At 58.5% G+C, this 11376-nt stretch overlaps 1 protein-coding gene across 11 annotated transcripts in view; it reads left to right on the forward strand.

The window, feature by feature from the left end:
• LOC105474181 (dynamin 2) overlaps positions 1-11371 on the forward strand; it is a 108873-nt gene extending 97502 nt beyond the window's left edge. For 7 of the 11 annotated variants that reach the window (XM_011728697.2, XM_011728761.2, XM_071086619.1 and 4 more), the window contains 6 exons: positions 2757-2866; positions 6233-6344; positions 7492-7656; positions 8465-8697; positions 9616-9867; positions 10445-11371. In XM_011728697.2, the coding sequence (XP_011726999.1) occupies positions 2757-2866; positions 6233-6344; positions 7492-7656; positions 8465-8697; positions 9616-9867; positions 10445-10514 (942 nt within the window). In that variant the 3' untranslated portion in view covers positions 10515-11371. The remainder of the gene's footprint in view (positions 1-2756; positions 2867-6232; positions 6345-7491; positions 7657-8464; positions 8698-9615; positions 9868-10444) is intronic. The other 4 variants (XM_071086618.1, XM_011729153.2, XM_011729231.2 and 1 more) reach the window with 1 other exon arrangement.
• Positions 11372-11376: the final 5 nt, after the last annotated feature.

Below are 11376 nucleotides of genomic sequence, written 5' to 3' on the forward strand. Positions count from 1 at the left end.
ATAGCCATGGGGTGGGGATGGCGGACTGATAGGGCCAGGGCCCCCAACCCCTCGGCCGGCCTCAGGGCTCCCTCTGCCTTTCCCCAGCACCTCTTCTCCCACCCAGGCCCTCGAATCTTCTATGTCAGGCTTCACCGCAGTGGGAAACGGGGTGGTGGAAAATGACACTCACCTGCCGGCGAGTTTGGGGGGCCTGTCTCGACGCGCCGCTCACCCAAGCCCAGCCTAACCAATGTGCAGACTACTGTACACGTTGAGAGCCTCCTGAACAGGTAGTCTGAACACTGGGTTGGCGAGGCCGGCTGTCCATCCCGCAGCACCCCCAGGCAGACGCCGGAGCCACCAGGCCAGGCCGCGCCTGAGCACCTCTGAGCAGCCAGGGAAACCACCACTCCTCCCGAGACGATCCGCTCTGTCCCTTCTGACGTGGCAAGGCTGGGGCCGGCTTGCATCTGGAGAAAGTTCTGGGTTTTCAGGAAATCCTAAAGAGTGGGGGAGGCGGAGGCAGGAGGCAGGGTTTGGGATCGTGGCTTCTGGGCTCAGGAGAAAGTCTGACTCTCTGGGGGTCGGGGGTGGGGAGGAGGGGCGCACACATGCCTCTGTGTGTGTGTGTGTGTGTGTGTGTGCGCGCGTGTGTGTGTGTGTGCGCAAGTGTGCGTGCCGGCAGCCCCAGGAAGGCGGCCACTGCTTTCTGGGCAGAATCGCACTGTAAACAGTTCCAGATGTGGTGTTAGCTGGAACGGCCTGTGACTCAGTTACTTGGCCCCGCTGGACGGAAGCTTCCGGCCGCATGACACGATAGAGTCAGGACAGCAAAGGCCCTTGGGCAAACGTCCGGGTGGGGGGCAGGGCTTCTGCAGAGCCCCCTCTCCTGGCCCCTTCTAAAGCCCCCAAAACTCTTCCCCGAGAGGCAGGAGGGACTCAGGCCCTGTGTTACCCAGCCTTGCCTGGGATGGGGGGTACAGGCCTTCTTCAACACCCTCCCTCCCTTGGGTCTGCAGCGGCGTCCCTCCCTCCATGGCCACCGGGCCGCTCTTCTACGCTCTGCTCCCTCCACGGCTGCTGGGCCCTTCTTCCTATGCTCTGCCCTGCTTCTTCCTTGCCTAGAAGGCTAATTCTGGAGCCACTCACAAGAGCAACCAAAGAAAATCCCGGGTGCTCATGGGCACCAGCTCTGCAGCGGGCACCGAGCTCCTCCGTCCTCCTTGGACAGATGAGGAAACCGAGGTGCAGATGGGGGGATGGTGGAAGTGGCTTGCCTAAGGGTACACGGCCAGGAAAGGGCAGGGCTGGCATCACCTCAACCATGCTGAGCTCCTAACGCCTTGAGACTGAGCCCATGTGCCAAGCCCACTGCTTCATCCTGGCTTCCCTTGCAAAGTCCTGACACTCCCAGCCGGCCCCCACTTGCCAGGGAGCCCCAGCCGCCTTCTCCACAGTCACTGTGGCTGCTCTTAAACTTGGAGGCGGCAGGCAGGTTAGGCTTTGTGCTGGGGCAGCACAGCGAGGGGACATGAGAGGAGTTTCCAGAGATGGCCCAGGGAGAAGAAAGGCCAGGGGCACTGTGGAGAGGACTGGGCTTTGGATCACAGGGACCTGGCCTCTGAAGTCCTGCTGTGGCTTGCACTGCCTGCTATGTGGCCTTGGGCAGCCAGCTTCCCTTTCTGAGCTGGGAGGGATCCGTGAACTGAGATGAAGCAGTGCATGGCATGGGTCCCCAAGAGCTGCTGCTGTGGCGGGTGGGCACACATGTCACTGGGTGAGCATGGGGCTCCAGGGTGGCATCCCCAGACTCCGTGACTCCGTGACCCTTGCCCCTGGCTGAGGGGCCCAGCTCCTCTGAGCTGCCCCCTAGCATTTTGGGTAGCCATGCCCGGCACTTGTTTGGTGCTTCCTGAACAGGGCCAACCTTCGAAAGCAAGTGATAGGGCCAGGTATGGTGGCGCACACCTGTAATCCCAGCACTTCGAGAGGCTCGCTTGAACCCAGGAGTTTAAGACCAGCCTGGGCAACACAGTGAGACCCCATCTCTATTAAAATAATGAAAATGATAATAATAAAAAAAGGGACTAAGACTTCTGCAGCACCTGGCCCAGGCGTCAGCTATCCAGCCCTGAGATGTCCTAAAGCGGCCAAGGTTGAAATCTCAGCCCTGCTCCTCTCTGCCTCAGTCTTCACCTCTGTAAAATGGCATCACAGAGGTAACTCACTCCTAGGCTCGTTTCAAAGATGGAGCCCAGATAAAAGTTCCACTCACTCCACGCAAGGCGAGGGGTGGTTTGGTTGCGCATGCAGTCAGCCACATGTCAGCAGTGAACTCAACAGGAGAAACTGAGTCAGTCCAGTGGCAGTCAGCCATCTAGGTCAATAAGCACAGGCAGTCAGGCACCTAGGTCAACAAGTGCAGAATACGTGATGTGTTGTGTGCGGGGAAAGGAGGGTGGAAGTGGGGAAGGTGCGGGTGGAGTTAGGGCAGGAGGGAGCCATGCAGGTGTCTGGATCAGGCAGTGGCCTGGGTCATCCAAAGGCCCTGGGGTAGGAACCCACCTGGGATACTCAGGGAGCATCATGGAGGGCAGCGTGGCTGGGACAGAGTGACGGACGGGGAGGGGCTGGCAGATGGGCTCATCCACAGCAGCGACCAGCAGCATTGAGAAGCCCCTAGGGCCGGTGGTGGCGCACGCTGCACGCTCTGGCCTGGGGCATCCTGAGTTGTCACGTGGACAGCACAGGGTGACTTTTCCGTCCACCCTCAGGAGAAAGAGAAGAAGTACATGCTGCCTCTGGACAACCTCAAGATACGTGACGTGGAGAAGGGCTTCATGTCCAACAAGCACGTGTTCGCCATCTTCAACACGGAGCAGAGGTGAGGGCCCCAGGGTCCCGGGGAGGGCTCGGGGTGAAGACCAACGGCCTCATTCACACTCCACAGCCTTCACTGAGCACCTGGCTGTCAGCAGCCCCTGCCCTTGGGACCGACCTTCTAGAAAGGGAGTCGGGTGAGAAACAGCAAATGCCAGGGATGCTTCCGGTGCTGGGTCAGAGGGGACCTCTCTGGGCAGAGACGAGGATGAAGGCAGGGTCCAAGTCAGGTGGGAACATGGAGAGTTCTGAGCACAGGGTAACCAGGACCTGGCTCAGGTGCTCGCAGGCGCCCTCTGGTGGCTGAGAGGGAAACAGTATGAGAGGGTGGGAGACCGGGGACCAGGGCAAAGGCCACTGCCTCGTCCAAGTGGGCGATGATGGGGCCACACCCCATAGGGAAGAAGGGTGCAGATTCTGGGTAGAAGAGTCAGGCAGAGCCCTGGTGGGCATGGATATGAGAGAGAAAGGCACCGATGGTGACCCTGAGTACCTGGGCCTGAGCTCCGGCACTGCCTGGCTGCTGCCATTGGCCAAGGTGAGGAAGGCAGCGGCGGGGTAGACCTGGAGACAGCCAAGAGCTCCATTTAGTCCAATCCAAGGGAGAGGGCGCATCAGGCAGGCACCTGGATAGATCGAGGAGTGTGACGTCCAGGAACGAGCTCCAGTCTGGGATGTGAACTGGGCAGTCACCATTGTGTAGACAGTATTTCAAGGGATGAAACCAGATGAGCTCCCAGGAGAGTGAAGCTGGAGAATGGGAGGCCCCAGGAAGCTCACAGTACATCTGTCCCATGAAGCAGTGGCTGGAGACTTTAGCAGGGACACTGCTCTCAGGAAGAGACCCGGCTGGCGGGAGGGCTCCTCCCATGCTCAACACAATCGCGTTCATCCAGGAAGCAGGGCCCACCTGAGTCAGGGCTTAGCTGTCAGCAAAGGCCCGGTGGTACCCTGAGACCCGCAGGCAGGCACTGACATCCTCCCTGCTGGCCCCAGCACCTCCTTGCCTACTGCTAGGCTACACCCACCAACTCCAGCTGAGTCTCCTGGTTCCCTCCTGCTTTGCTCTGGCTGGCCTAAAGCTCTGAGACCCATTTGTCCACTAGCTGGCCCTGAAAACCTTCATAGCTCTTCTAGGCTTGCCCCTGGCCGTATGGCACCTGGCAGCTGTCCCAGGTCCCTGAGCCGTGTGCCTCCTCTACAGGGAGGGTGACGATATTACCTGATACATCTTTTAAGAGCAGGTTCAGGAAACCCAGAGTAATAGCTGCAAAAACAAGATAGATGGTTGATGGGTTTTTATGTAAATCGAGTCCAGACTTTAGTATCCCAGGCAAAGTGGAGCAGCTCCACAGGGATCGGGATCCAGGCCCTGCATGTTCCTCAGGATTCCACCTGGTGTGCAGAACCCGAGCTCTGCGGTAGGACAGTCCTGCCACGAAATCCTGACTCTTTTTTTTTGAAACAGAGTTTCGCTCTTGTTGCCCAGGCTGGAGTGCAATGGTGCGATCTCAGCTCACTGCAACCTCTGCCTCCTGGGTTCAAGCGATTCTCCTGCCTCAGCCTCCCGAGTAGCTGGGATTACAGGCATCCACCACCATGCCTGGATAATTTTTTATTTTTAGTAGAGACAGAGTTTCTCCATATTGGTCAAGCTGGTCTCAAACTCCCGACCTCAAGTGATCCACCCACCTCGGCCTCCCAAAGTGCTGGGATGACAGGCATGAGCCACCATGCCTGGCCCAAAACCCTGACTGCTACTTCTTTGCCCAAAATGGCTGCCCAGGCTCCGGCCATTGTGATGATATTCCAGGCAGCAGCAGAAAGGAAGACAGGAGGAGCTACAAGGGCATGCCTCTCCCCACACAACCCCATCCAGAGGTCCTTCAGGGCAGCCACTTGCTGACCACAAACCCAAGTCTCACTTAAAGGCTTTGGGGGCAGCTTGGCTGTCTCAACCACACCTGCATGTGGGACAGGAAAACATGCATGGCATGTGGCACGGGGCCTGGCCTATAGACCACCATCTGCAAGCATTGTTTAGCATCTATTCCATTTATCTCCCAGCTTTGAGACCCTGGTTCTTTTTTTTTTTTTTTTTTTTGAGACGGAGTCTTGCTCTGTCACCCAGGCTGGAGTGCAGTGGCGTGATCTCAGCTCATTGCAGCCTCCACCTCCCATGCTTAAGTGATCCTCCCACTTCAGCCTCCCAAGTAGCTGGGGCTACAGGTGCACGCCACCATGCCCAGCTAATTTTTGTATTTTCTGTAGATATGGGGATCTTTCTGTGTTGCTCAGGCTGGTCTCCAGCTCCTGAGCTCAAGCAATCCCCCTGTCTCAGCCTCCCAAAGTGCAAGAATTACAGGTGTGAGCCACCATGCCTAACCTTTACAAAAATTTTTTTGTTTCGTTTTGACACGAAGTCTCACTCTGTCACCCAGGCTGGAGACGGTGGCACAATCTCAGCTCACTACAACCTCTACCTCCCAGGTTTAAGTGATTCTTCTGCCTCAGCCTCCCGAGCAGCTGGGACTACAGGAATGCGTCACCACTCCCGGCTAATTTTTTTTATTTTAGTATTGATGGGGTTTCACCATGTTGGCCAGGCTGGTCTCAAACTTCTGACCTCAGTTGATCCTCCTGCCTCGGCCTCCCAAAGTGTTGGGATTATAGGCGTGAGCCCCTGTGCCCGGCCAAAATTTTTTTTAAAAAAACTCACAGCCGGGCGAAGTGGTTCATGCCTGTAATCCCAGCACTTTGGGAGGCCGAGGTAGGCAAAACACCTGAGGTCAGGAATTCGAGACCAGCCTGATCAACATGGAGAAACCCTGTCTCTACTAAAAATATAAAAATTAGCCAGGTGTGGTGGCGCATGCCTGTAATCCCAGGTACTTGGGAGGCTGAGGCAGGAGAATCCCTTGAACCTGAAAGGTGGAGGTTGCGGTGTGCCAAGATTGCGCCATTGCACTCCAGCCTGGGCAACAAGAGTGAAACTCCATCTCAAAAATAATAATAATAATAATAATAATATTCTGGTGGACAGTGCTGCTCTGGGCTTTCCTGAAAATGCCCCAGTGGGAGCTTCCCAGCTACAGTGGGTGTCAAGGGTCACATGCCTACTTCTGGGGGCCCAGGAAAAGAGAAGAGTCAGCTAATCCAACAGAAATAAAGAAACACAGACACCTGCCGAGCTAGTGCACAGTGATCTTCTGCGTAGGCATCACTCACCATGATCCCTCGGCATGACCGGGTGAAGCCTGGGTTGGGTTTGGGTTCCTGATCAGTCAGAAAGACCCCTAGAGCCCACTCCTCCCAGTGGTCTGCCAGACCCATGGCAGGGTCAAGCCTGCTCCTCTCCCTCCCCCCGCAGAAACGTCTACAAGGACCTGCGGCAGATCGAGCTGGCCTGTGACTCCCAGGAGGACGTGGACAGCTGGAAGGCCTCGTTCCTCCGAGCCGGCGTCTACCCTGAGAAGGACCAGGTGAGGAGCCGCCCTGCGCAGCGGCGGCCCAGCGGCCCCCACCTGGGAGAGGAAGCAGAGCTGGCTTTCCCCAGGACAGGTCATTTTCAGGCCATGTTAGCCAGGAGCCTCTGAAATCATGTAGCAGATGCCCACTTGAGCAAGCAAAGGAGAACTTGGAGATACTTTGTCATCAGGGCCCAGAATGTTCCCTCACGGAAGCCAGTGACCAGGGCACGCAGGGGATGGGGTATCGCCTTCTTTGTTCTCCTCTCTTTTCCCCTCCATCCTGAGGTGGAGTGAACATGGCCACCCTTGGCCCCAATATTAAAATGTCTTGCCGGGCGCGCTGGATAGTTCGCGCCTGTAATCCCAGCGCTTTGGGAGGCTGAGGCAGGCAGATCATTTGAGCTCAGGAGTTCGAGACCAGCCTGGCCAACATGGTGAAACCCCGTCTCTACTAAAACTACAAAAAGTAGCCGGGCATGGTGGCACATGCCTGTAATTCCAGTTACTCGGGAGGCTGAGTCAGGAGATCGCTTAAACCTAGAGGTGGAGGTTGCATTGAGCTGAGATCATGCTATTGCACTACAGAGCGAGACTCCATCTCAAAAATAAAATAAAATGTCCTAAGGTTGGGTGTGATGGCTCACACCTGTAATCCCAACACTTTGGGAAGCGATGCGGGCAGATCCTTTGAACCCAGGAGTTTGAGAACAGCCTGGGCAATGTTGCAAAACCCTGTCTCTCCAAAAAATACAAACATACGCAGGCGTGGTGACGCACCCCTGTAATCCCATCTACTCCAGGGGGCTGAGGTGGGAGGATCACTTGAGCTGTACCCAGGAGGTTGAGGCTGCGGTGAGCCGTGTTTGTGCCACTGCACTGCAGCCTGGGTGACATAGCAAGACCGTGTCAAAAAAAAACAAAAAACAAAAAACGATGTTCCAATGCCCAGGTGAGGGGATCCACCCCAGCATCAGCCAGTGTCACCCCATTGTTTGGGCAGCTCTGGCCCGGGGCAGGCAGGCCTACCTGGTACCAGTGGGGCTGTCAGGGGCCAGCCTGGGGTCAGTTATTGGTGGGACAATAGGGCAGATGGTTTCCAGAGAACCAGGACTTGCCCCAGGCCATAGTCACCCCTCAGCACCTCCCCTCCCGCTTGCAGGCAGAAAACGAGGATGGGGCCCAGGAGAACACCTTCTCCATGGACCCCCAACTGGAGCGGCAGGTGGAGACCATTCGCAACCTGGTGGACTCGTACGTGGCCATTATCAACAAGTCCATCCGCGACCTCATGCCAAAGACCATCATGCACCTCATGATCAACAACGTGAGTGGTGAACTAAAAATGAGAAGGAGGCAGCTGAGTGCGGTGACTCAGGCCTGTAATCCCAGCACTTTGGGAGGCCAAGGTGGGCGGATCACTTGAGGTCAGGAGTTCAAGACCAGCCTGGCCAAAATGGTGAAACCCCACCTCTACTAAAAATACAAAAACGAGGCCGGGCGCGGTAGGTCACGCCTGTCATCCCAGCACTTTGGGAGGCTGAGGCGGGAGGATCATGAGGTCAGGAGATCGAGACCATCCTGGCTAACACGGTAAAACCCCGTCTCTACTAAAAATACAAAAATAATTAGCTGGGCGTGGTGGCAGGTGCCTGTGGTCCCAGCTGCTTGGGAGGCTGAGGCAGGAGAATGGCATGAACCCGGGAGGCAGAGGTTGCAGTGAGCCGAGATCATGCCACTGCACTCCAGCCTGGACAACAGAGCGAGACTCCGTCTTAAAAAAAAAAAAAAAAGATATAACAGGATTATTCTGCCAAGGTTAAGGAAATAAATAAATAAGCTAAACAGGAGAAAAGATATCAATAGAAGAGGCAAGATAGTAGAAGTAAGTTGAATAAGAATCTCATAATCAGCCTGGGCCACATGGTGAAACCCCATCTCTACAAAAATTACAAAAATTAGCCAAGCATGGTGTCACGCACCTGTGGTCCCAGCTACTCGGGAGGCTGAGGCAGGAGAATTGCAAAAACGTCTGGGGGTGGCCCCGCCCTGTGGGAGACGTTTTTCCAGCAATCACTGTGGGTTGTGGGTTGGGGTGATGTGCAAGCCTGACCCTCCCCAACCCCTGCCCACAGACGAAGGCCTTCATCCACCACGAGCTTCTGGCCTACCTATACTCCTCAGCGGACCAGAGCAGCCTCATGGAGGAGTCGGCCGACCAGGCGCAGCGGCGGGACGACATGCTGCGCATGTACCATGCCCTCAAGGAGGCGCTCAACATCATCGGCGACATCAGCACCAGCACCGTGTCCACGCCCGTACCCCCACCCGTCGACGACACCTGGCTCCAGAGCGCCAGCAGCCACAGGTCTGGAATCCTGGTTCCCCTGCCCTCAAGCATTCAGCCCGCAGGTTCCTGGCCTTCCTGTGTGTCCTGCAGGGTCCTGGCAGGAAACAGGACGCAACCCAAGGGTGGGCAGAAGGGGTGGCACCCAGGGCTGGGCACTGTGGGAGCTGCTGCCCTGCTGCGGCCGGAGGAGGGAGAGAAAGGGTATGGGGGCCAGCCAGCCCCGCAGCTCTAGGGCAGGACCTTGTGAATGAATACCCTGCCTGCCTCTGCGGGTGCCTTCCGTCGGCACAGCCCAAATGGAAGCCGGGGTAAGAGGCTGGAGGGGCAGCAGCCACAGGAGAGAGACGAGCCTCCTCAATCACAGAGTACGGCAGATGGGAGGCTCTGGAGGGGCAAACGCAAGGCGTGGCCAGAGCTGCCGCCGCCCCTGAGTTGTCCATTGAGGCTGTCGGGCAGGGAACCTCAGAGGGGGCCGCCCTGCAGAGCCCTTGGGGAACCATGGCGTTCCCTAGGGGGAGGACATCGTACCCAGGCCTGCAGGCAGCAGGTGCTGAGGCCCAGGAGGGAACCTGGGTGTCTGGACAGGGCTTGCAGGTTCCACGGCCCCTGGAGGCATTAGGGCTTGATCTGGAGGACTCTGGAAGTGTCTTTGTCTGTGAGGGTGGATCCCAGGCCCAAGACCTGAGGGGGCCCTGTGAGTGCGAAGTGTCTGGCCGTGTGGGGGCTGTGGTGATGAGGTCAGAGGGCAACCGGAGTCCTTGGGGGCCGAGGGCAAGGGAAGGTGGGACTAGCGCTCAGGTTGGGGTGGGAGGATCCCACTGTACCTGCACTGTCCCCCCCAGCCAGCCCCCACCTCAAGTTCTGGCAGCCACAGTGGCATGGCGGGGGCTCCTACTCCATCTGTATCTGTAGCTCACAGCCTCTCCTTCCTCACAGCCCCACTCCACAGCGCCGACCGGTGTCCAGCATACACCCCCCCGGCCGGCCCCCAGCGGTGAGGGGCCCCACTCCAGGGCCCCCCTTGATTCCTGTGCCCGTGGGGGCAGCAGCCTCCTTCTCGGCGCCCCCAATCCCATCCCGGCCTGGACCCCAGAGCGTGTTTGCCAACAATGACCTCTTCCCAGCCCCACCTCAGATCCCATCTCGGCCAGTTCGGATCCCCCCAGGGATCCCCCCAGGAGTACCCAGGTAAGGCTGACCCTCTGCCCTCCACCCCAACTGCCTGCACCCTGGGGTCTCTCCTGTCTTACTTCCTCCAAGTGAGCTCTCACCACGTGCCCAGCTGCTGGAGTGGAGGAATCGCCCTCATCCCTGTTTGGCTCACAGGAAAACAGGCCCAGATAGGTCAAGAGGCTTGTTCAGTGTCTCAGAGTAGCCTCCAGCTTGCCCTCTGCCCACTGGGGTGCGCCACCAGGCAGCTGTGAAACCCTCACGCTGGGCACCTCCTCCCACTGTTTACCTCCCTCTCCTTCCTACCCCTGCCTGCCTCAGCCTACCCCGTGGGCCAGGCTTTATTCTCCCCACTTCTCCAGTGGGGAAGCTGAGGCCCAGGGAGGGCAAGGGCCTCACCGAGGGTCAAACAGCAGGCGAGTCGATGCCTGGGTTTGGCACTCCTCCCCAACGCCTTGGTGGCTTGCGGAGGTCAATCTGGTGAACACCGTGGGGTGCTGTGTGGGTGGGGGCTGGGTCCTCAACCCAGGCCTGCCTCCTGCTCATGGCCTCACTGCCATCTCCCCCTCCCCACCTGTCTGTCTTCTCTTTGCAGCAGAAGGCCCCCTGCCGCGCCCAGCCGGCCCACCATTATCCGCCCAGCCGAGCCATCCCTGCTCGACTAGGCCTCGAGGGGGGCGTGCTCTCGGGGGGGCCTCACGCACCCGCGGCGCCGGAGCTTCGGTGGTCTGGGGCCCTCTGCCGCCCCTATGCCGGGACCAGGCTCCCAGTGGGCAGCCCTGGCCTCTTCCTTAACGCTGGACCCGGCCCAGGGCCGGCCCCCATGCCTGGCTGGACACCGCACTGCGCAAAGGGGCCCTGGAGCTCCAGGCAGGGGCGCTGGGGTGATGCACTTTGGGGGATGGAGTCTCAGGGTGGCAGAGGGGGATCTGAACCCTTGACGCCATCCTGAATGAGGGGTCCAGCCTTGAGAGGACTCTGCCTGGGTCTTCTCGGGCTGGGAAGGCCCATGTAGGGCAGGCCTTCTAGAATTGGGGGCACCAAGGGCGCCTATGTCCCCAGGCCTTGCTGGGGTGCAGGGGTATATCAACTTCTCATTAGCAGGAGCTCCCCAGCGGCAAGCCTGGCCCAGTGGGCTCAGTAGTGCCCGGCTGCCAGGCCTGAGGTGTACATAGTCCTTCCTGGCCATATTAACCACGCAGCCTGAGCCCGGCCCAGCCTCGGCTGCCAGAGGTGCCTTTGCTAGGCCCGGAGCCGTTGGCCCGGGCCGGCCTTGCCCTACTCCTCTCTCCTCCTCCTCCTCCTGGGTCCCCCAGGGTGGCTGGGCTTGGGTTATGTGGGTGGTGGTGGTGGGGGGCCTTGGGGGCCTCTCAGCTCCCACCCATGCCTCCCTGATGGGGTGGGCCCCGGGCAGCCTCTCTCTGAGCAGACCTCACCCACTCCTCGCTCGGTTTGACCACTGTAAGTGCCTGCACTCTGTGTCCTATTAATAAACTAAAATAAAGGGAAGACGCTGCTGGTGGCTGC

This window comes from Macaca nemestrina, chromosome 20 (genome assembly GCF_043159975.1).
Source record: "Macaca nemestrina isolate mMacNem1 chromosome 20, mMacNem.hap1, whole genome shotgun sequence".
Classification (NCBI taxonomy): Eukaryota; Metazoa; Chordata; class Mammalia; order Primates; family Cercopithecidae; genus Macaca; species Macaca nemestrina.